At 59.7% G+C, this 22593-nt stretch overlaps 1 protein-coding gene across 3 annotated transcripts; it reads left to right on the top strand.

Moving 5' to 3' along the window:
- Window positions 1-1684: 1684 nt before the first annotated feature.
- Window positions 1685-20761, top strand: GRK2 (G protein-coupled receptor kinase 2). Of its 3 annotated transcripts, none has more exons than XM_081064736.1 (21): window positions 1685-1949; window positions 11922-11998; window positions 13783-13856; window positions 13978-14079; window positions 14180-14254; window positions 14377-14438; window positions 15243-15294; window positions 15538-15629; window positions 16036-16135; window positions 16227-16305; window positions 16398-16528; window positions 16787-16881; window positions 16956-17063; window positions 17255-17321; window positions 17649-17749; window positions 18283-18349; window positions 18429-18524; window positions 18753-18915; window positions 19068-19204; window positions 19301-19411; window positions 19513-20761. In XM_081064736.1, the coding sequence occupies exons 1-21, from the start codon at window positions 1837-1839 to the stop codon at window positions 19675-19677; spliced, it is 2067 nt and encodes a 688-aa protein (XP_080920862.1). In that variant the 5' UTR covers window positions 1685-1836; the 3' UTR covers window positions 19678-20761. The 3 variants fall into 3 exon arrangements, with proteins under 3 accessions (XP_080920862.1, XP_080920861.1, XP_080920860.1); XM_081064735.1 differs by having other exon boundaries at window positions 19298-19411; XM_081064734.1 differs by having other exon boundaries at window positions 19068-19411.
- The last annotated feature ends 1832 nt before the right edge of the window (window positions 20762-22593 follow it).

The following is a 22593-nucleotide window of genomic DNA, read 5'->3' as shown; positions in this document are numbered from 1 at the left end:
CAGAGTAGGTGGGGCCTGGAGCTCCCTCTGGCCTGGAGCTCTGCTTGTCCCTGCTAAGCAGGCCGTGACTCCATCAGATCTTAATTTGACAGACGCATCTCTAGTCAGGGCCACATCAGGGCAGCAGCCAGAAGGATCCTGAGAAGCAGACGGGTTCAAGAAGATTCTCAGACAGCAGGGTGTGGCGCCAGTAGATTAAGGCCGGGGTCCAGGGAGGAGTCAAGGCTGATGCCTGGAGCCCTGGTATCTCAGCCCACTGAGAAGGGGCCTTGCCAGCTCTGATGTGCTCTGGTTTCAAGCTCTGCAGAGGCTGTTCCCAGAAGGTAGCCTGAGAAGTGCACAGGGAAGGGCTTCCTGCTTTGTAAAAGGGTCCTCGTTCCTGACTCACAAATTGGCAGGAGGCTTGCGCTCCTTGTGCCCAAGACTGGAAGGGAACTTTGTCACCTTGGAAAGCAGAAGCTCTACAGAAGGGCATGTTGAGATACGGGGTACTGCTTTGAAACACATGGATTTCCCCTATACACAACCCGGTGGGCTCGCACCAGAGTGATTTTCCCTTGCCAGGCAGCACTGAGACAGACCCCTGTGCCCTACCAGGATGAGAGAGATTGGATCGCACATTGTGGAATTATGATGATTCCATCATGATTCTATAGTTGGGTTGTTGGGATGCAAGCCAGGGGCCTGGGTCTACAGCTGGTCTAGGGAGGACAGGGGTTGTCGGTACAGGGTCTTGGTCCTGAGTGGGAGTCCTGGGGCCAGGGTTGGGTCTTGAGCAGGATTGGGGGTGGGGTAAGCCTGGAGTCTGACTACAGTTGTCAGGTCCCAGGTTCATGGCAACCTGTGAAGGGTTCTAGGTCCAGTCTGGGTCATAACCGGATGTCCTGGTTCTGGGCCCATTTCCACACTTCCTGGTGTTGGGTCTAGGACCCTGGTGTACCGTTGACAGTCCAACACTAGATCTGGGCCCTGCCCCCATGTTCAGGGTTTAGGGTCATGATGGTGGTCTGGGTTCGGGGTTAGAATCAAGGTCTGGGATCAGTGACCAGGATGGGATTGACGTTATGATCAGTGTTTGAGGTCAGAGTCCAAAGTCTGGATGTGGGGTCCTGTTGGGGGTCTGGGGTCAGGTTCAAGGTCTGGGTGGAGTCGGAGACGCATGGTTGTGATCCAAGGTCATGGTCAGATACGAGGTGTCCAAGGTTTGGGTCTGGGGTCCTGTTTGGAGTATGGGGTCATGAATGGTGTCAGGTCCTCGATCGACTGCGTCCAAGATCAGGGAGTCAGGGGCTGTAGTCAGGGCCTGAGACCCAAGTCCCTGGGATCGTGCTCTGAGGTGCCAGACTGGGGTCAGGACGTGGTCTATTGCGGAGTCTGGCATCCGAGTTGCGATCCGGGTGGGGGTCAAGGTGGTGACCGCGGCCCAGGGTCGGGGTCCGGGATGGGTCTGAGGTGGGGTCTGGGTGGCCGCTGGGGTCAGGCCAAGTCCAGCCCGCGCGGCCTCCAGGGGGCGCCGCCGCCCGCCCGCCCGGCCCCTCGCGGGCTCGCTAGCGCTGTGCGCGGCAGGCGGGGCCGGAGGCGGCGGCGGCTCCCGGGCGCGGGCGGCGGCGGCCCGACTGCAGTCCCGGCGGGAGCGGAGCGAGCCGCGGCCGGGCCCGAGCCGGCGCCATGGGGCGGCGCCGCCTGTGAGCTGCGGCGAGCGGAGCCGCGGGCGCCGAGCGGGGCCGGCGGGCGGCGGCGCCCGAGGCCGACGGAGCGGCCGGGCCGGGCCAAGCGCGCCAGCCGAGCGGAGCGGAGCCGAGCGGAGCGGCGGGAGAGGCCGCCGCCGCCGCCAAGATGGCGGACCTGGAGGCGGTGCTGGCCGACGTGAGCTACCTGATGGCCATGGAGAAGAGCAAGGCCACGCCGGCCGCGCGCGCCAGCAAGAAGATCCTGCTGCCCGAGCCCAGGTGAGGCGGCCCCGGCCCCGGCCCCGGCCCCGCGCCCGTCGGGCGTGGCGAGCGCCCAGCCCCGGCCCCGCAGCCGCAGCCCGCCGGGCACTGCCCCGACCCCCCGCCCAGCCGCCGCTCCGGGCCCAGCGGCGCTGACCCGATCGCTGCTCGCCAGGCCCTGCGCTCCTGAAGCCGGAGTGCCCGGCGCCAAGGCTTTCCAGCCCCACTGGCTCCCCGCCCGTCCCAGTGCCCCCTGCTCCACTCGGCCTCCCTTTCCCCGCGTGCACTCTGCGGGGCCCTCATCGCTGCCTTTTCCCGCAGGGGCCCCACTCCCCTTGTCCGGCACCCTCGGTCTCCTCCACCCTCCCCATGGGGTGCCCTCCTCCGCCTCCCAGCATCTACCTGGCCTGACTATATCGCTCATCCTTCTGCTGCCCCTACTCCCAGTCCACCCCCCACCCCGGGTCTTCTGGTCGGCACTGTGTGAGGTTTGGCGGAGACAGTAAGTCTTCCCCACGCTCTGGAGGGTCACTGGCTTGGGGTGGCGATTGAGAGTGCTTTGGTGGTCTGGGTGGGGTGGGGGGAGCAGGGTGTGGTGTGTGCCCCTCCCAGTGGGGGAGACACTCACTGTCCCTGTCCCCTTGTATTCCCCCTCTGGCCGGCCCTACATATGGTGCCCTATGGGTGCTGTTTGCTGGGGGACATCCTAGCACCACTGCAGCAGCTGGGCCATGGCTGCCCCCTCTCTGTGAGACAACCGATGTCATTGCACCTGGTGTCAAAGTTTAAACAGTGCAGGATGTAGGTGCAGAAGCTCACAGGTACAGATGAGAGCTGAGGCTTGTCCAGCATTTTATGGTTTCTAGAGTTTTTTCCCATCGTTTGAGCCTCAAGGCCACCCATGGGCAGATAGGACAGGTGTGGTTTTGTCCCCAGGGAACAGGTGGGAAGCTGAAGTCCCAGCGGTGAGTGGCCTGCCCAGCGTCACAGGGTGGTGCCCAGCCACCAGGTCAGGGCTTCCGCCTTCTAGTTCCACATCGCGTCCACCACTCTGGCCTGAGCCGGGGCCTGGCCGTTCCGTATCTCCGGGAGCCCTGTGCCCACTACAGTTCTTTGGGTCACGTGGTGAGGCCTGTCCCAGCAACTCTTCCATACCTGCCTGAGAGTTGGCATGCTGGTTCCCGGCCAGCCCTGGAGGCTGGGCCTGTCCTAGCTGTTATGGTCTTATCATGTGACTTTGGGCAAGTCCCTTCCCATTTCTGGGCCTCGGTATTCTCATCTGTGAAATGTGGATGGTATGAAATGAGGTTGTGACTATGTGGCGTCCTGAGTCTTTGAAACGAGTCCCAAAGCTGCGTGGGGTGCCATGCCGTTGTCACCGGTGCCCTCCTCGGGGCCTGTTCACTGGGTTTCGGATTGACTGAACACTAGGCCTTGGAGAGGAAAATTGTTCTGCATTTCGAAAAGGCCGTTAGGGCCCTTTTTTTCTAAGACATTTGCAATCAGATTTCTCAAAACAGGAACCAGACTGACTCTCAGCTGGGGGCTGTCCAGGGAGCAGTGACAGTTAGAACAAAAATGAGTTCAGAAATGACAAAGCCACGAGGGAGGAAATGGGGGAGTCAACCTCTGGGGCTTGTAACGGCTCTCCTTGGTGGCCAAGCCCTCGAGACTCTCCTGTAGGTTGGAGTTTTGCAAAAGGGTGAGGTGGGGCCTTTTCTGGAACTCTCTGCGTTTGGGTAATCTCTCCCCAGAATGCATTGCTCCTGATGGGGCCCCGCCTTGGGCCGGCTCTGCAGGTGTTAGCACCCCGAGAAACGAGATGTTCCTCTTTTCCTGTCCCCTTTACTATCTGTGGTAATGATGGTGGTGATGGGAATGATGGTGAAAATTATGATAATTTATTATTTATTTTGACACCTGTCATCTCAGTTGATCCAAAAAACCAACAAGGCCATGCCTTGCGTGGAGAGTTGCTCAAGCGCTGTCAGCACTGTGTGATGTCTGAAACCAGGTAGGCTGTTAGTTTAGGGGAACACCTGGGCTGAGAGCCAGGTGTTACAGGTTTTCCTGCAGGGTCACCATCTGGCAATGACTCACATCTGTGAGATGGAGTGGAGCCTCTAAGCAGTGGCCGACGTTGGTGAGCTAAGGCCGGGGAAGGGCCAGGGCTGCTCTGGGCAGCAGGCCTCGGCTGCCCCTAGGAGTCCAGGCCTCTTGCATCAGAGGACATGCTAGCCTTTGCTTTATGCTTCACACAGCCAGTGTTAGATGCCTCTTACCGTGGGAGGCACTCCCCAGTTTGCAAAGTGTTTTTACTCCATTTATCCTTTTCACAACTCTGGCACAGCAGGTGGTATTCTCCCATGTAATAGTTGGAGTGACTGAGGCTCAGAGAGGGAGACTTGGTCACTGGGGGAGCTGGAATCTTAACCCGGGTCCCTGGACTCCCCCCGCCGTGCTTCATATCCTCTGCACATCCCTCCACACCTCTGCTCTCCTCTGTCCATGTTTTGTGGAATGTACCAGCTGGCACCCCTTGTCCGGGGAGCCCTGGATCTGGGGAGGCAGCCTGGCAGCAGGGCAGCCCCCAGCACCGTCAGCTGTCCTAGTTCATAAGGCCCAGCCCCCTCCTCGTTGGCTGGGACAAAACTGGGCTGCCCCGGCAACACTGGTGCCTCGAGGAGGCAGCTCCACGCCTGGGGGTCACGTCATCCCCTCACCCACAAGGTCAGGGTCAAGGAGAAAGGCTTTGGTTTGTCCATGACAAGGTGCCATTTGGAGTTGCTTCCACCTTGGGGTGGTCCATCTTGGCAGCCTCCCTTCGGCTGGTGCCCGGGTTGTGGCTTGGCCGAGTCCTGGGCGGGCTTCACAGCTCTGACTCCTCAGGGCTGGGTAGGGAGCTGTTGGGCACAGGGCCATGTTGATTTGGCAGAGGGGCCTCCCCTTCTGTCACTCTATAGAATCTGAGGAAACAGACCCATTTCTCCACCTTCTCATGGAAGGAAGCAGAGCTGTGTAGCTGAAAGACAGGAGACTCAGCTTCTAATCCTGCCCCGATACCAGCTCACATGGGACCCAGGCACGTCCCTTATCCTGGCTGAGACGGCCTCAGTGTTCACATCGGTAAACCCAGGGGCTGCCCCTTCACCAGTGACCTCTCAGGGCCTGTGGTCTGAGCCTCTCCCCAAACGAGCCACTGTTCCCTTTCCAGCAGCAGCCCTGTAACCATCACCATTTGCTTAATATGACCATGGAGGCCTCGTGTAATTAATCTCGGGGCTCCTGGCTGAGGAGCCGGCTTGGGCGGTCCCAGGAGGTGCCCCTGCTGTCCCTGGTGACAGTGGCAGGCCCAGCAGCAGATTGTTGGAGCCGGGTGCCTCTTGCAGCCTCCCATTTTCTCCGTTCTTTCCTGGTCCCTCCCCCACCGTGGATTTCCTTCTTCCTGCCCTCTGCTGGCTTCCCAGTCTCCCAGACCGGCCATTCTTCCTCTGCTGCTTCTTCGTTCCTGTTAACTCTTTGCCTCCAGAACTTCCTGCTCTTATTTGTGGGGGGAAGGGGTGCGGGGGAACATTTCGTCCCTTCTCCTCCCTCTACTTGTCCATCACTAGCCTTTATCCCTTCCCCAGAACTTTCCACTCCTCCCCGCTCCTGCCCCTGAAAACAAGATGATCTGCCAGCAGGCCTTCCCTCTGGGCCTTTGAAGCCCCTGCGTTCCCCAGGAATGGGTCTCTGGGACACCTTTGCCCATCTGTTCTCTTTTCCTGAGCACCGGCTTTCATGTTTTTGTCATGAAAGTTGCTCACCGCCTGTTTACTGTGGGATTTGAGCAGACAAGCATGGGCATCACAGACTGGAATCTGCGCAGGGGACTCTGGGCTCTGTCAACCCAAATCCAGGAATAATGTGTCCTGTTAATGGACGATCAATTCCTAGTAGTAAATCCCTGTGATGTCAGCTGTAGGCGCACTTCTGCAGCCTGCGTTTCCTCCCCGACCCCGGGCAGGCGCCCAGGTCAGCTTTGCAGAGGTGCTGAGCTCTTGGGGCCCAGGGAGTTCAGGCTGCGTGTATATGGCTGGGGCTTCCGGGATACGATGCTCCTGCCTGGGGACAAACAGAAGCCATGAGCCTGAGAGTCTTTGGGAAATGCACGCCTCCATCACACCTGCCCTGTCGTCCTGTGGTCTCCAGGGACCCAGTGTCCCCCGCTGGTCACATAAGAAAGACGATGGTACACTCAAGTTACCGCTAAGCTGTTTCAAACTAAGAGAAACTAAAAATGAGGAGTTGGGCAGCAGCTTTTGTCTCACACAATAACAAGCCCTCTATGCTTACCACGAAGGCTAGCGTCTACACAGGCAGAAGAGCAGGGTTTCACAGCGGGTTTCCTGGTGTAAACGCGGTAGCAGCTCTGTTCTCTGAGGGGGAAGTTCCCTGACTCGGAGCCATCCTGGGTCTGGGGTGGGGGTCAGCCCCTCCTGTCCCTCAGGGGCACAGAGCTGTGGAAGTTTGTTCTCGAGGTGTTCTAATGCGATGGCAGTAAATTGCCGGGTGTAGTGCTTGTGTCATATTCATATAGAAGCCAGGACATGTGACAAGGCCGCCAGAGTCCTTCTTCCTAGATCCTACAAGGAGCCCCTTTGTGGCCACCGTGCCATTGGGAACCTGGGTTGCTGTGAACATTCTCGGTGATGGTCTTGTGGTGCCCAGTGGGTGTCATTTTCTCCTCCCCGGCCAGGGCTTGTTCCGTAGTTGGCTGTTTGGGTTGGTCTTTCCCATTTGGTTTGTGGCCCTGTCCTTGAGCTCTGAGGACATTGTCAGCCCCAGGGAGAGTCATTGAGAAATATTAATAAGCCCCAGGGGACTTCCTCCTACCGCTGCCACCTCAGTGCCAGGTTTCCTGGAAATGCCACAGAAGAGTGCCTTAGCTGTGACCACAGCCTCCACTCTGCTGGATTGTTGTTAACTGTCACCTCCCAGAGCGTGGCATTTCCAGCATCGCTGCCCCGGACCCACAGCCCCTGTGCCACCTTACACCGTCCTGGGATTTCATGTTTCTGACATCCTTGTCACATGGGCACAGGGACAGACATGGCCCCTGGCCTGCCAGGTGCCCCCCAAAGCTGCCCCCAGCTTGATGGGCTCCCAGGAGAGATGCCACCTGCTGCCTTCAGCCACTGGCAGGTGGAGGGGAAGGCAGCTGGGGCACAAGCTGGAGTCCCCTGAGATCTTGCTCTTCCGTGGAGGTTGAGGGGAGGCCCCTCCCTGGTGGGAGGCCCTTTATCAAGGAGAGTTGGACCTTTTCTTGACACTAATTCCGTGTGGGACTCGGGGAGCTGCTCAGCTTCTAGCTCTGATGTCCTCACCATCAAAATGAGTGTATCTGCCTGTGACCCCTGCGGTCCCACCCAGTCCACATATACTGTCCGTAGCCCCGAGTGGGAGTCATCAGGGAGGGCCCAGGCCTGCCTGCCGGGCCACACTGCGCCACAGAGCGAGAGACTTTGCTTTTCCTCTGAACCACGTGGTGCCGGAAGGTACCTGCAGTTCTCCCCCACAGCCCTCACTCCCCCCTGCCTGCTGTCCTGTCACCCCCAACCTGTACTCTGGGCCGAGAGGGAGGAAATGCTCCCCCTGCCCCCACTGGGTCAGTCTGGGCCTGCTCTTCAGAGTACCTGGAGCCGGTGGGAACAGCCATGGCTGCAGGCGGCAGTGCCAGGCAGTGGGACCAGGCAGCTCCCTGCCACGGTGGGGCGGGCCTCCTGCCAAGGGGCTCTGGATATTTGGCAGGGCAGGTATGGGGCTCTGCCCCCCGGGACCCCAGGCTGAGCAGCATGATACGTGAGGCTGGTCTGGGCAGAGTGGCGTTGCAGCCACTCACCAGGCTCAGGCAGTGTTCCTGGGCCTGGGCCTGGCCCTGGTCAGGGCTCACCTGTCAGGAGGCCACCTGGCCACAGGCCCCACTCCCCAGGAACATGGCAGGTGTAGAAGAGAACCAAACAAGACTGTGTAGCTTTAGTCACATTCTAGAAGGAGGACAGACTGTGGGATCCTGGCGGGAGGGCTCCTTCTAGGAGGGATGTCAGCCGACGCCCTCACAGTGAGACTAGCATCTTAGGAGAGCTCGCCTTCTGTTTTGTCCTCTCAGGCTTTTTAAATGCCAGCACTGTGGTGACAATTCAGCATTTTGTTGACATCCTCATTTTACAAATGAGGAAACTGGACATTAAAGTTAGTGACTTGGCCTGGCCTCCGGAGAGGAAGGTGGGGAGAGCCATTTGGAATGCAGGCCTGAGCGCCCCTCCAACCATGAGAGCACAGGCTGCCCCGAGGCCCTTTCCGCAGAGGGACTGGGAGCCTTAGGGTCCTTCTGGGAGGGAATATGCAGCCACTTGGCTCTCTTGACAACCTACAGTTGGTCTGGGAGCCACGTGCTCCTGGATATTGGGGTTGTTGACCTGGGTGGGGGCAGGAATGCTGCTCTGGGCTTCCCGCCACTTCAGACCGCCAGTATCAGGGAGCGGGTGTTAGAGACGGAGGTGACCCAGCCCAAGAGGCCGCCATTACCTCCCGTGCCATGCTATACTTGCCACTCTGGCGCAAGTGTCCCCCATGTCACATTTTTCTGACTTGCCAGCTCCGTTGGCCACCAGCCCTGTGGGAATGGACAGGAAACCCTGATGCTGCCACTTTGGGGGCCATCCCTTCAAGGGCGCTGCTCAAATCTGACCTTGTGTTTGGTTGGGGGGGGGTGTTTATTTTATTTAGAAAACATTTTTTTTCTTTTTAAGGAAGAAAGTGAAGTGCTGTGGGCTGGGAAGAATGCTGCGGCCGTCCCATGCAGGCTTCTGGGGGGGAGGGGGCGGGGTCTGGCTGCCGAGGCAGCTCGGAGCCCGTCCGCCTTCTGCTGTCCCTGGGCTGAGGCCACAACAGAGCCACCAGGCAGGGAAAGGCTCTGCCGCCTGCAGCCTGGCCTCCCTGCTGGGCAGGCCCTCAGAGAGCGCGTTTCCCAGCGGAGACCTTGGCGTGTCCAGTTCTCCGCTGTTGCACAGGGCCACCGAGTCACGTGGCAGGAAGTGGTGGTGCTGCTCCCTGGCTCCCGGTGGGCATTCCCATTGCGTCGCTTTTGCTGAGCTGGCACCAGTCTTGCTGGTTCCCAGGAAGTGGGTTTGGGGCTCAGTGACTATCGCAGGGAACATGGTGGGGTCATCCCAGACAGGCTGGAGTCACGCTGCCTGCCATCTGCATTACCTGCCTGGACATTGCACCTGACCACACCTGATCACCATCTGACTGTCCACCTCCATGGAGAATGGACATTTTGTGATGCTTTCCCTTGATTGCTTTTTCTCATCCCCTTCCATAGGATTGGAGTAGAGCTTCTGAGAGCCCAGAGCTGAGCCAAGGGCTGGTGAGGGCCCTGCCTTCCTGGTGCCCCTCGCGGGAGAAATCCAGGCACCTGGCCCTTGCGGGGTTCCCGGGCTCTGTGCCCCTAACTCTCGGCCACCTGCTCTTGCCACCCTGCCGAACCTTTGCTGCCTCCGACCAGGCCCTTCCTGCTGTGCTGTGCCCGAGCACACCCAGGCTTGTCCCATTGTCTGAACAGAAGACCCCTCGCAGAGCTGGGAACCCTAAGAGCTCAGCCTCGACTGTCTCTAGTCTGGGCTCCCGTCTCTAGTCTCAGGCCCCAAGACAGGGCTGTGTCTTAGTTTCACAGATTTTTCCAGTTCCTGCTGTGATGGAAGCACACTGGGACTTGACATCTGGCCTTGCCCCCTGAGTCCCTGTGAGGGCCATAGGGCTGGGGAGATGTGTCCTTGATGGTGGTGCCTGCTGTGTGGCCCCAGGATGGGCAGGTGTGCGTGCTGGTTGCAAAAGGTGTCCTCGCTTTCCCAGAAGGAACCAGCTCTGAAGTGGTAGTGCAGGGCCACCAGGCCACTGGCCCTCAGCTGGGGATCTTGTCAGCTGGAGTCACAGGATGGGGACACAGGACAACAATCCTGGCCATCGGCACCATCCTTCCTGTTGGAGACAGTTTTCAGAGGATATCTCCCAGAATCCAAGGGTGGGGAGGGAGGAGGGGGGATCATGGCTTCAGGATTGTGCTTATGACAGCTCTGCACGCTCCCTGAGTGAGGACCTGGGCTTCCACCCAGACAATCTCAGAAGGAAAGTGCTGAGCGGAAAAGGGTTGGAGTCCCCTTCTTTCGAGCCCAGGCCCAGAGGCTCAGGCCCAGGCTCCATTTACCACGATGGCCCTGCCTGGAGCCTCCTCTCCAGGCCTTGCTCTGACAGAGCCCAAAGCCTCGAAACTTTGCAGGCTTGGCTGGCCTTCCAGCTGGCCTTATCAACTTTTCTTCCATCCATTTGGCAGCCCAAGCCTTCTCCTACCCACCCTGTTTCTTGCCCTCATTCCTGGTCCAGTGTCATCAGATACCTCTCCTAGTGGGGGCCTCCAGCAGAGTCTATCCGCTCAGCTCTCCGCCCTGGACCAAGCTTTCTAAGGGCCCCCTGCCAAGCCTCCTCCCTGACCCATGGTTTCTTGCCCATCCCTGGCCGGGCCTTTCCCTGCCTATCCCTATGTCCACTCCCCTGCCCTAGGCTTCACCACCTTTTGACATCCTGTTTGCACTTGAGGAACCCAGTGAAGTTCCGCCTTCTCCACACAGCCTCTCCCAGGGGCCCAGAACACCCTTTCTCGAGGCTCCTGGAACTGACTGGGTTCCACTCAGGCTTTGTCACACTCTGTTTAATAGACCCAGGACTTGTGCCGTAGGAGGGCCTGTCTGGAGGACAGGGATGCTTGGTTCCTTCCAGTAGGTGATGGGCAGCAGGCACCAGGGCCCCATGCTGGGCTTTAAGACGGGGCGCAGGGATGCAGCGAGGTAAGGGCACAGAGCCCGTACTTTCTAATCAGCATTCTCCAGCTGCAGCCTCATCATCAGTGGCCCGCTGGTGACCCCACATCCCTAAGGGCCATATGAGCATTGCATGGGCTCAGGGGTGACTGCAGCATGGCCTGCAGTACAGGCAGCTAAGAGTGTTCCTTAGGACCCCGGCTTAGTGAGGGCCAGACATGACCAACAGCTGACCATGATGACAGGCCAGCAGGTGGCCCAGGAGAGGGACAAGGGGACAGAAACGTGCTTCTGAGGCCTGAAGGATAGCCCGGTGTCGTTTTCCCAGGTGGGAGCCTGGGCTTGGGCCTCCTGTCAGAGTGACCAGCCCCTCCCCTGCTGCCTCCCAGCAACCCAAGGGCAAGTATTAGGAGCACGGGAACTGAGGCCTTTTTTTTTTTTTTAACTATTTTTTAAAATTCAGATATAATTCACATAACATAAAATCCATCGTTTTAAAGTGTACAGTCCAGTGGGTTTTAGTACATTCACCATGTTGTGTAACCTTCACCACTACCTAATTCCAGAACACTTCCATCTCCCCCAAAAGAAACCCCATTAGCAGTCACTCCCCTTTCCTCCCCCAGGCCCTGGCAACCACTAATCTGCTTTCTGTCTCTGAAGATTTGCCTGTTCTGGACGTTTCATATAAATGGAATCATATAATGTGTGGCCTTCTATGACTTTCTCTTTGCACTTAGCACAATGCTTTCAGGGTTCATCATACTGTGACATATGTATGTCACTGCTGCATTCCATTTTAAGGTCAAGCATTATTCCACTGTAAGGACAAACCACATTTCGGTTATCCATCATCTGCTGGTGGGTGAGGCCTAACTTTGGACGTTTGGCCAAGTTCCTAAAGCCAGCACAAGGCAGGGCTGGGACCAAACTTCTGAGCAGGCACAGGCTTCCTCAGGTCTTTCTGGTGTGGACCCGACCTATGGTCAGGTCCACCGGGGTGGCATGCCTTCCTGCAGGGAGCAGTGACACCCCCCAGCAGTTAGAGCCCTCCACTCTGGATTCTGGGGCAGGAGGCAAGCAGGGCCAGGAGGCCTGATGGGCTCTGGGTCACCACGTCCCTGTCTTTCAGCATACGCAGTGTCATGCAGAAGTACCTGGAGGACCGGGGTGAGGTGACCTTTGAGAAGATCTTCTCCCAGAAGCTGGGTGAGTTCAGTGGGGGTGCTGCCAGCCTCAAGGACTTCCCACCACTGGCCCAGCTGCCCAGGCCTGGGGCATGAGGGCAGGAGGACCCTGAGGCCCCCACCCCAACTAGCTCCCAGGAGGTTGGGCCTCCCTTACACTGGGGCAGGGCAGCCCGCGAGCCTCTGAGTGGCAGGAGGGCTGTGACCCGTTGTGCCTCCCAGCCCATGGCTGTGGGCCCGGGTTGCCCTGTGAAGGGGGTGGCGGCCCAGCAGTCTTCCAGGGCCGCCCGGGGAAGTTCCTCCTTTGGGGTTTTTGTTTTTGTGAGTTGCAGCTTCCCCTTGGCGCAGGCACAGCTGCTCAGGGCCGTTGGTAGAACTGACAGGAAGGGGCGGGGCCCTTCCTGTGGCGCCTGCCGTGCTGTGGTCGGCCCACCCCCACCCCCACTGGCCCTCTTTGTGAGCAACCTGCTTTGGGCAGGCTTGGTCCTCCATTCCTCTTCCTCCAGTGCCTGGTGCCTGTTGTCAGAGTGGGGACCTGGCCCATAGGGCAGGGTTGGGGCAGGTCTCAGGGAAGCAGGCTCCAGCGACACACGACACACGGTCTGATTTGGGCTCCATTTGGCCTTACGGAGAACAGGAGCTCAGCTCTGAAGTGGGAGTGGCCTGGCCTGGCCTGCTGGGATCAGGTTTTGGAGGTCAGATTTAGGGAGTTAGTGTGTCAGGAAGCACACAGCTTGGGTCCCCCCTTGCATGTGCTGTGCCCTTGGGCACGTTGCTTTACCTCTGAGCCTGCTGGTGAATCACCTGGGAACTAGGACTCAGGCCTGTTGGAGGGCCAGGTGACGCGGTGCCAGTGAAAGCCCCTTGCCTACTCGGAAGCCCTGGTCATGAGTTACTCAGAGGCACAATATTGAAGGGCCAGGCCTCCGTTACCGGAAGTGATGGCTGCGAGCTCTGGCAGAAGTGCCCAGGCAGTGATGACAGTGCCCCAAAGGGTCACGGAAAGCCACCCAACATAAACTGGTCACCCAAGTTGGGCTAGAGGGCTCGGGGACCGCCCTAACTTCTGCTTTGCCCTCTAGGGCTGCTCTGGGGCCAGGCCTCAGGCCTCCCTGGGAGGGGTGAGGCCTGGCCTATCTGGGGTGTCCTGTGAGCCCTTCCCACAGCCTGTCTCACTTCTTCCCTTCCCCAGTGGCCCATGCCCTTCAAGGGCCCACTGCCCGGCCTGTCCTTCCCAGGACCTGCCACTGGGTAGAAGAGCCCCAAGTTCTCATGCCTGCCACATACTGCCTCCCTCAGTTTCCCCAACTGGACCTGCCCTCCCTGTCTCCCTGTTTCTCAGGGCTGCTGTGAGAATCAGCCAGATGATGGGGTGGTATGGTCCAGGGAGCGGGGCATTGCCCCACTGGAAGCTGCCTTCCTGCCCCATTCTGTAGCTCTGGCCTGACCCAGGTGGGTCTCACTACACCTGCACAGCCCGCTGGGTGGGGTGTCACCCTCTCAGGACGTGCAGGCCCCAGACTGCAGTGAGAGGGTGGCGGGCCCAGGCCTCTACTGTCACTTTCCAGCCACCATCTGAGGAAGCAGATTCTGGGAGGGGTAGAAACTGGGTGCCCTGACCCTGAATCCAAGAATCTTCAGTTGGTGGCAGCCTGTGAGGCCACCTTGCCCAGCCCCCGCCTGGGTCAGAGACCACCTCTGCTACCTCCTCGGCCAGTTCTGCCCTGAGAGCCGCAAACCCACACCACCCACCGTGACAGCAAGGCCTCGAGGTGTGGCTCAGTGCAACCCAATGCTTGCTCTCAGGGTACCTGCTCTTCCGAGATTTCTGCCTGAAGCATCTGGAAGAGGCTAAGCCCTTGGTGGAGTTCTATGAGGAGGTGAGGCCGGTCCTTGTTCTGGCTGGAGAAAGGGGAGGAGGTTGGGGCTGGTTCTGCTGAATCCACAAGATGCCTGGCATTGGCTGGGCGGAAGGTTACCTATGGGAATCTCATCCTCTAGATCAAGAAATATGAGAAGCTGGAGACGGAGGAGGAGCGTGTGACCTACAGCAAAGAGATCTTCGACACCTATATCATGAAGGAGCTGCTGGCCTGCTCGCACGTGAGTGTCCCAGATACGCCTGCCAGCCCAGAGCCACCTGGGCATAGGGAAGGGAGGATGGTACCTGTGGAGAGTTCACAGCCACCTCTGTCTTCTCCAGCCCTTCTCGAAAAGTGCCACTGAACATGTCCAGGGCCACCTGATGAAGAGGCAGGTGCCTCCAGATCTCTTCCAGGTGTGTGCTGAGCTTATTCCCCACTGCCTCCCGGCCCAGCCAGGGTCACCTTCGGCCCTGGTCAAGGAGTCTGGTTGGCTCCCACTCTGGCGCAGTCACCAACCCCTACCTTTCTCCCTTAGCCGTACATCGAAGAGATTTGTCAAAACCTCCGAGGGGATGTGTTCCAGAAATTCATCGAGAGGTGAGAGCAGGGTGCAAGCAGGAAAGGAGGGGGAGGCAGAGGCCATCCTGGGAAGGGGTGTGGATGGTAGAGGTGCTTTAGGCCCTGGGCAGGGGGCACCTGGGCTTGTCTGCACCTCAGGCAGGAACTCCTGAGAGGTTAGGCAGGCCCGGTCATCCCCTCCTCCACACTCCTGCCCCAACCTAATGAGTACCGGGCACCTACAAGTCTGTCCCCGCTGATTCTCCAGGGAACAAGGGACCTATGCACCTTTCCGTCCCACAGACTGTCTAGCATCTTGCTGGGCCCACCTGGGCCGAAAAGCGTCAGGGGGGTGGTGGGGGCGGGCACAAGAGGACACACTGCCCCCTCCTCAGGCCCTCATAGCCAGAGCCCACCTGGTTGGGTGGGGGTTGTAGACAGATTTCAGCCTGACGGAAGCAACAGCTTTCTTGGGCTCCCAGCTGCCTAGCCATGGAGTGGGAGTTGTCACGGGGAGGGAGTGCTGTCACTGGAGGTATGCGAGCCGGGACGAGACGAGCATCGTCAAGAATATGGCAGCAGGAATTGTAGGTCAGCCTGGAAAACGAACTCTCTAAGCTTGTCTGATTTCAGCAGGAACCCAAAGATCAGTGGCCAGGCCCGGCTGTGGCCGGTGTTCAGGGTGGGGGTCCCAGCTCCGATGGCACTATTCCTGGGCAGTCCCAGAAGAGCACACCGAGGCTTGGGATCCCCGGGAATGGCAGTGGGGTGAGGCAGGCTCCCGTCCAGCATCATTCCACTTACTTTCTAAGGCTCATCTGAGCCCAGGTTCTCCTCTTACAGTGAAAAATTCACACGATTTTGCCAATGGAAGAACGTGGAGCTGAACATCCATGTGAGTGGGCTGGGTGGGCACGGAGAGGGGGCTCCCTGCTGCTGCTCCCCAGGGAGCTGGCCCCGGGCTCGGCCAGGGCTGGAGAGGTCCGGAGAGTCTGCCCTCCTCCCCTGGTGCGGCGGCTGTGGGGTCAGCGCCAGGATCCCCGTGGGGGTGGTCAGGGCATGTAAGCATGTGGTGAGGATGGCCCTGCGTGCGAGGCCCAGGCCGCCTGCAGTGACCCCACTGGTTGCCGCCCCACAGCTGACCATGAACGACTTCAGCGTGCATCGCATCATCGGGCGAGGGGGCTTTGGCGAGGTCTATGGGTGCCGGAAGGCCGACACGGGCAAGATGTGAGCACCTGCTCAGCCGGCGGCGTTGGGTGGGATGCCTGAGGGAAGGGAGGGCCCCTGAGGGTGCCTTGAAGGCATGGACGTCCATGGGAGAACGGTGAGGGGGACCAGGGGCCAGGTGGCAGGGTCCTGAATGGGCCATTCTCTGCAGAGGGCCGTGTGCCCACCATTCACTTCCCACCACTGTCTCACTCCCCCCGTCTTTGCTTGTGCTGTTACACCCCGCCCCTAGAGCCCCCAACCCGCCAGCACTTTCTCCTGCCCTCGCTCTGTCTCAGTGAGTCATAAGTTTGTCGTGGTGTCTTCCCAAAAAGACCCCTAGGGACCCCCGACCCTGGGCCCCAGAGCAGCCCTGGGCTCTGCACTGCGGGTGTCAGACTGCCTGACTGACTGACACACCCCCCAGGTATGCCATGAAGTGTCTGGACAAGAAGCGCATCAAGATGAAGCAGGGGGAGACCCTGGCTCTCAACGAGCGCATCATGCTGTCCCTCGTCAGCACCGGGGTGAGCTTGGCGGGCGGGCTGGCCCCCGGAGCAGCCTCTGGCTCTGGAACACTCGGCAGCCTCTGCTGACCTCCCTTCTGTCGCCTCCCAGGACTGCCCGTTCATCGTCTGCATGTCGTACGCATTCCACACTCCCGACAAGCTCAGCTTCATCCTCGATCTCATGAACGGTGAGTGTGTGGCCTGGCCCCAGGTGGACCACGGGACTGAGGGCGGGGATGGGGGCAGGGGGCTGAGCGCCCCGCGGGGCTGCCTCCCTCAGGCGGGGACCTGCACTACCACCTGTCCCAGCACGGGGTCTTCTCCGAGGCCGACATGCGCTTCTACGCAGCTGAGATCATTCTGGGCCTGGAGCACATGCACAACCGCTTCGTTGTCTACAGGGACCTGAAGGTGAGGTGCCGAAGGCCTGTCCCTCCTCTCCCACGGGAGTGGTGTTCCCCGGGCAGGGCCAGCCGGCTCCCACTGTTCCCTCCCACTGAGCCATTTTCTGGATTCAGGCTGATTGGCGGGGGGTGGACGATGCCTGGGGCCTTGTCCCTGGACACCCGTAACCCTCTAGAGTGAAGGCAGCGACCCACCTGGCATCTTGCCTGACTGGGCCCTGTCCCGAGCCACCCCGGGGGGCAGCTCACTGGGCTTCCTCCACAGCCAGCCAATATCCTACTGGACGAGCATGGCCATGTGCGCATATCAGACCTGGGCCTAGCCTGCGATTTCTCCAAGAAGAAGCCCCACGCCAGCGTGTGAGTGCCTCCGCCCCCACCCTCCCTTCCAGAACCCTCTGCCAAACCTGCTCATGGCCTCCTTGCTTCCACAGGGGCACCCACGGGTACATGGCCCCTGAGGTTCTGCAGAAGGGCGTGGCCTATGACAGCAGTGCCGACTGGTTTTCCCTGGGCTGCATGCTCTTCAAGCTGCTGCGGGGGTGAGTGGCTGTCCCAGGAGGGCTGGTAGGACAGGACAAAGCAGCTCTTTCCCGGACTAGGTTGGAGACTGGGGGAGGAGCCCACAGTGGATATTATAGTGGCACCGTCCCTGGCTTTGGACAAGGGTCATCCATGCGGCCTGCCTCAGTTTCCCTCTTCCTGTCCTCTGACCTTGGCCTTTCTTGCCCAGGCACAGCCCCTTCCGGCAGCACAAGACCAAAGACAAGCATGAGATTGACCGCATGACATTGACAATGGTAAGTGCAGGGCCCCAGCAGGGATGCCACAGTGGGGCTGGGGTCTCCTGTGGGTTTTAGGGTTATGGACTCTTGGTTCTCACCAACCAGCAATGATCTCAGGCGGCTCATCCCCACTCTGATCTCCTGCCCCGTTGGCTCCCCCTCCCTGTGTTGTCAGAGCAGACATGCCTGTTGGGGTGACTTAGGAAGCTGGGCCCTGTGTCTCCCTCTGCCGGGGGCTGGACATCCCCCTCCCACCACTCCAAGCAGCCTCAGGAGCCCCAGAGCTGTGGTGGGGCCAGGGCCCTTCCTTGGCCCCTGACAACGTCTCCCTCCTTCCTACAGGCCGTGGAGCTGCCTGACTCCTTCTCCCCCGAGCTTCGTTCCTTGCTGGAGGGTCTACTACAGAGGGACGTCAACCGGAGACTGGGCTGCCTGGGCCGAGGGTGAGTGCCTGGGACCAGGGCCACTGTCCCAGGCCTTGCCTCCCAGCCAGGCCCTGGGCCCTCGGGCGTGCTGCAGTGTCCAGGCCTCTGCCTGTGCCCCCCTAAGGACAATCATGGAAACTCCCTCCATGGTCCCAGCCTCCTTTGAGGAACTCACAGGTTGGGGCACAGCCAGCCCCGTCCAGTGTCCTCACGGTGCCGCTGTTGGAGTCAGCTGGGGACTGGCTTCCGGAGGGGCCCTTGTAGCCAGTATGGTGATGACGATGATGATGACAAAAGCTTTTTATGTTTATGAAACATTTACTCAGTGCTGGGCATGACGTTGTAAGATTTACAATGTTAAAACTCACAACAGCTCTACGACATGGGAATTGCAGTTCTTCCCATTTTAGAGATGAGGAACCTGAGCTCAGGTTTAAGGAACTTGCCCAAAGTCACAGAGCCAGAGAGTAGCTACACCAGCAGTTAGCTTGCGCCACCTGCCCCACGGCCCAGACTTAGCCCCAGCCTGGATGACCTGCATCTCTCCCCAGGGCCCAGGAGGTGAAGGAGAGCCCTTTCTTCCGCTCCCTGGACTGGCAGATGGTCTTCCTGCAGAAGGTAACTGTGGGGACCAGGGCTTGTGGCGTGCCCTGCAGCCCTGGCCCTGTGCTGATGCCCAGCCCTTGTTCTGCCTCAGTACCCTCCCCCGCTGATCCCCCCACGAGGAGAGGTGAATGCCGCCGATGCCTTTGACATTGGCTCCTTTGATGAGGAGGACACAAAAGGAATCAAGGTACTGGGACTTTCCTGGCTTACCCGACCTGAGCCCTGAGCTCGTCCTGGGGGTATCGTCGTCCCTTCTCTGCCTCTTTGAGATCCTTCACCAGCTGCTGGGCTGCAGGTTTCTCCTCCCCAAATGTTCCCGGGGGAGGTGGAGGTTGGACCAGACCACCCTGCTGGGGGCCCTGGGGCCACACAGGCCTGTGGTGACGAATGTCCCTGCCCCATTCCCACGGTGCAGTTACTGGACAGCGACCAGGAGCTCTATCGTAACTTCCCCCTCACCATCTCCGAGCGGTGGCAGCAGGAGGTGGCAGAGACCGTCTTTGACACCATCAATGCTGAGACGGACCGGCTGGAGACCCGCAAGAAAACCAAAAACAAGCAGCTGGGCCATGAGGAAGGTGAGCGTCCTTGGCTGCTGTGGGCGCCCACTGCCTGCTTTAGAGATGAGAAACAGGCTTGGGTTTCAGGAACCCAGCCAAGGTCACGGCCAGAGAGCAGCCGAACCAGGATTCAAACCCTGGGCGGGGTCTCTCTTGCTCTCTTGCGGCAGATTACGCGCTGGGCAAGGACTGCATTATGCACGGCTACATGTCCAAGATGGGCAACCCCTTCCTGACCCAGTGGCAGCGGCGGTACTTCTACCTGTTCCCCAACCGGCTCGAGTGGCGGGGCGAGGGCGAGGCCCCGGTAAGGAGGGGACCGGGGCATGGGGCTGGGGGCCCGCTGGCAGGGCCTGCCCAGTGCCCTCACTGCCCCTGCCTGCCCCTGCCTACCCTGCAGCAGAGCCTGCTGACCATGGAGGAGATCCAGTCGGTGGAGGAGACGCAGATCAAGGAGCGCAAGTGCCTCCTTCTCAAGATCCGAGGCGGTAAACAGTTCGTCCTGCAGTGCGACGTGAGTGGGGGTCCGGGGGGCCCGCAGGCAGGGGCAGTGTGGGGACAGAGTGGTCTTTGGGGTGCCCAGGGCCCAGCTAACAGACCCCGCGGCGTGTACAGAGCGACCCGGAGCTGGTGCAGTGGAAGAAGGAGCTGCGTGACGCGTACCGCGAGGCCCAGCAGCTGGTACAGCGGGTGCCCAAGATGAAAAACAAGGCGCGCTCGCCCGTGGTGGAGCTCAGCAAGGTGCCGCTGGTCCAGCGCGGCAGCGCCAACGGCCTCTGACCCCCCCCACCTGCCCGCCCGCCTTTTATAAACCTCTAATTTATTTTGTCGAATTTTTATTATTTGTTTTCCCGCAAAGCGGAAAAGGTTTTATTTTGTAATTATTGTGATTTCCTGTGGCCCCAGCCCCCACTTGCCTTGGCTCCTGCTGCCACCAACCTAGCCACTGTCCAGCCCCCCTCAGCCCTGACCCCCCAGGGTCACCTGCTCCCAGTGTCTTCCTGTCGGGGGGAGAGCAGCAGCCCCCCGCCCCTTCCCGGGGATGATGCCACCTCCGGCCCTATGGGCTGTGCTCTGTGCCCACGGCACAGCTGGGTGGCTCAGCACCCCTCACCGCAGGGGAAGCCGCAGCATGGGAATACTACCTGAATTTTCCCACCACGACCCCTCCTGTGACAGGGACATAACCCTGCACTGTCCTGCCTCCAGCCAGTTGGTGGAGAAGGAGCCCATTGTCTCCTTGACCCCAGGGCCTCCCATGGTGACTTAGACTCCTGCACCCTCACTTGGGAAGAGTCCCTGTGTCACTAGCTGCCTCCATTCTCACCTTCCGTGGACACTGTGGGGCTCGGCCAGGAGGGTGGCGTTGGCAGTAGGTGCTGCTGCCATCACTGCAGCCCCCCTCTTCCACCCAAGCACCCAGGCTCAGAGACCACAGAAAGGCAACTTCGGGTTGTGCCACACTGCTAGCCTGCCTTGAGGTCCCCAGGCTCCTGGGCTGGGCAAGGCCTTGTCTGCCCAGGACTACAGGGGCCAGTCGGGGTGGGCCGGGCAGCACAGTGAGAGGGGCCGGGGGGCCCGCCCTCGCCACTCCAGGCCAGTCAGTGTGCCCCTCGGGCTATCCAGCCCCAGCCCCACGTCCAGTCAGTGCCACCACCCACAGGGCGCCACCTCGCCCACCGCATGCCCCCTCGTGCCAGTCGCGCTGCCGTGTGGTGTCGCACCCTCTCCCCCTGGGGCTGGGTTCGCATACCCTCCCCTCCCATCTACTCACTCCCCGGGGCGTTTCTTTGCCGATTTTTGAATGTGATTTTAAAGAGTGGAAAATGAGACTATGCGTTTTTATAAAAAAAATGGTGCCTGACTCCTTGGCTGTGTCAGACTCTTTTGTGCCCAGTGACCATTTTCAGCCACTGTTGGGCTGGGGCCTGAGGGGAGAGGGTCTTGGTGACGCCAGCTCCCCTCCACCAACACAGCAGGCATCCAGGGCCAGCCTCTCCAGGGTGGGGTGGGGGGCGCCCACTCCCCCTCTCCTACCCCACCACCTCTTCCTCCTACCTGGGGGGCAGGGGCAAAGGAGTCTTCTGCCCACTGCCCAAGGGCGCAGGAGGAGGTGCCTTCAGTTTGGTGCTTGGTATCACATTTGCACTGAGCACCCTGGCTTGCCAGGCACCTGAGGACACCGCCGATGGACAGTTAGATCTCTGCCCTCAGGGCCACAGTGAGCCTTTGGGCCCTTGGCTGTCTCTGGCTTTGGCCTCCCCTCTGTGCTGCCCCAGTAGGAGGCTGTTAGGCCTGAGGGATTCCCCAGATCAGGCCTGTCATACCCAGAGACTCTGGTCAACTTCCTTTTTCCCTCATCCCTGCCCTGTAGACCCCTTGGGTGGTGTCCATTGCGACCCCATGTAGGGCTCTGCTGGGCAGGGCTGAGGGGCTCGCAGCCAAAGCAGTGTGGCAGGTGGAGAAGGAAGGCTGCTGGGGGTGGAGGCTAAGGTGTCTTGGAGGAAAAGGCCTTCAAACAGGGCCTCTAGCCTTGGGAGGGGGAGGTGGGGATGTTTCTGATGCAGGGAAGGGCCAGGCAGTCAGGAGTGGCTCAGGTTGGCAGGAGCACTGGGAAGGAGCCAGGCCTGGGAGTCCCGGAATGCCAGGCTCCACTTGGCCCAGGGCCCAGCACTCACTTAGTGCAGAATGAAGATGGGAGTGGACGTGAAGTCTGAACTTGGATAGGCTCTGGGGAGGTCCTTGAAGGCTCTGGACAGGCTGAGAGCTGGCTGTAGAACAAGTTGCTGATTACTACGTGCAGAATGTGGAGGAAGGCAGAGGATAAGAGGCAGGGAGACAGCTTCGGGGCCACTGTTGCTGTCCAGGGAAGCAGATATCATAATGATGGTGGTAGAGGAAGAGATGCAAAGAGGCCAGTTGGGAAGAACCCAGCCCACCAAGAAAGGGCGGGACTTGGGGACGAGAAAGAGATGGGAGTCCGAGATGGCACCTGGGGAAGTCAGTGGTACCATTCAGAATCACAACCGCCAGTGAGCAAAGCTGGCCTGAGGGGAAGAGGGTGAACGTGGTTGGATCTGTTTTTGGACATGCTGATGGGATAACATGGGACACGGTGCAGACATGTCCCAAGGGAAGCTGAAATGGGTCGTGGAGGTGGCATCAGGGTTGACGGTGGAAACAGACAGGCTTTCAACCAGGAAGACGCTCGACTTGGGGAGGGAGAGAGTCCCTGGAAAAGGGTTGAGAAGACAATGGAATTAGAAATCTAAGGCCAGTGAGGAGATGTGTTCATAACTAGAAATCAGGAGAGGCTGGGCCTGAGAATCCTGTTAAATGGGTGAAGAGGGTGTGGGGGAAAGGGCAGCCCCTTTAAGACGCGGCGGCTAGCAACAGCTGCAGCAGTGGCAGCCAGCAGGGCCTGACTGTAGAGTTGTGGATATTCAGAGGCCTTTGAGCTGCTGTTAAACCCAAGGATATTACAATGCCCTGATAACACCGCAGGGTCGGGTGGCAAAATGATCCCAGATAGCACAGGCGTTACACAGCCACAGTGAGAGGGCAGGGTGAAAAAGACAACCAGCCTCCCAGCCCAGAGACTCAAGTCAAACTTCTACATCAAACTGGTCGTTTTGCAAATACGAGACCGGAGGGTCAGCTTTGGCCAAGCCTGGTGGCTGCCTCATCACTCAACAA

The sequence above is a fragment of the Rhinolophus hipposideros genome, assembly GCF_964194185.1.
Source record: "Rhinolophus hipposideros genome assembly, chromosome: 10".
In the NCBI taxonomy this organism is placed as follows: domain Eukaryota; kingdom Metazoa; phylum Chordata; class Mammalia; order Chiroptera; family Rhinolophidae; genus Rhinolophus; species Rhinolophus hipposideros.
This window is presented reverse-complemented; position numbering and strand designations above follow the sequence as displayed.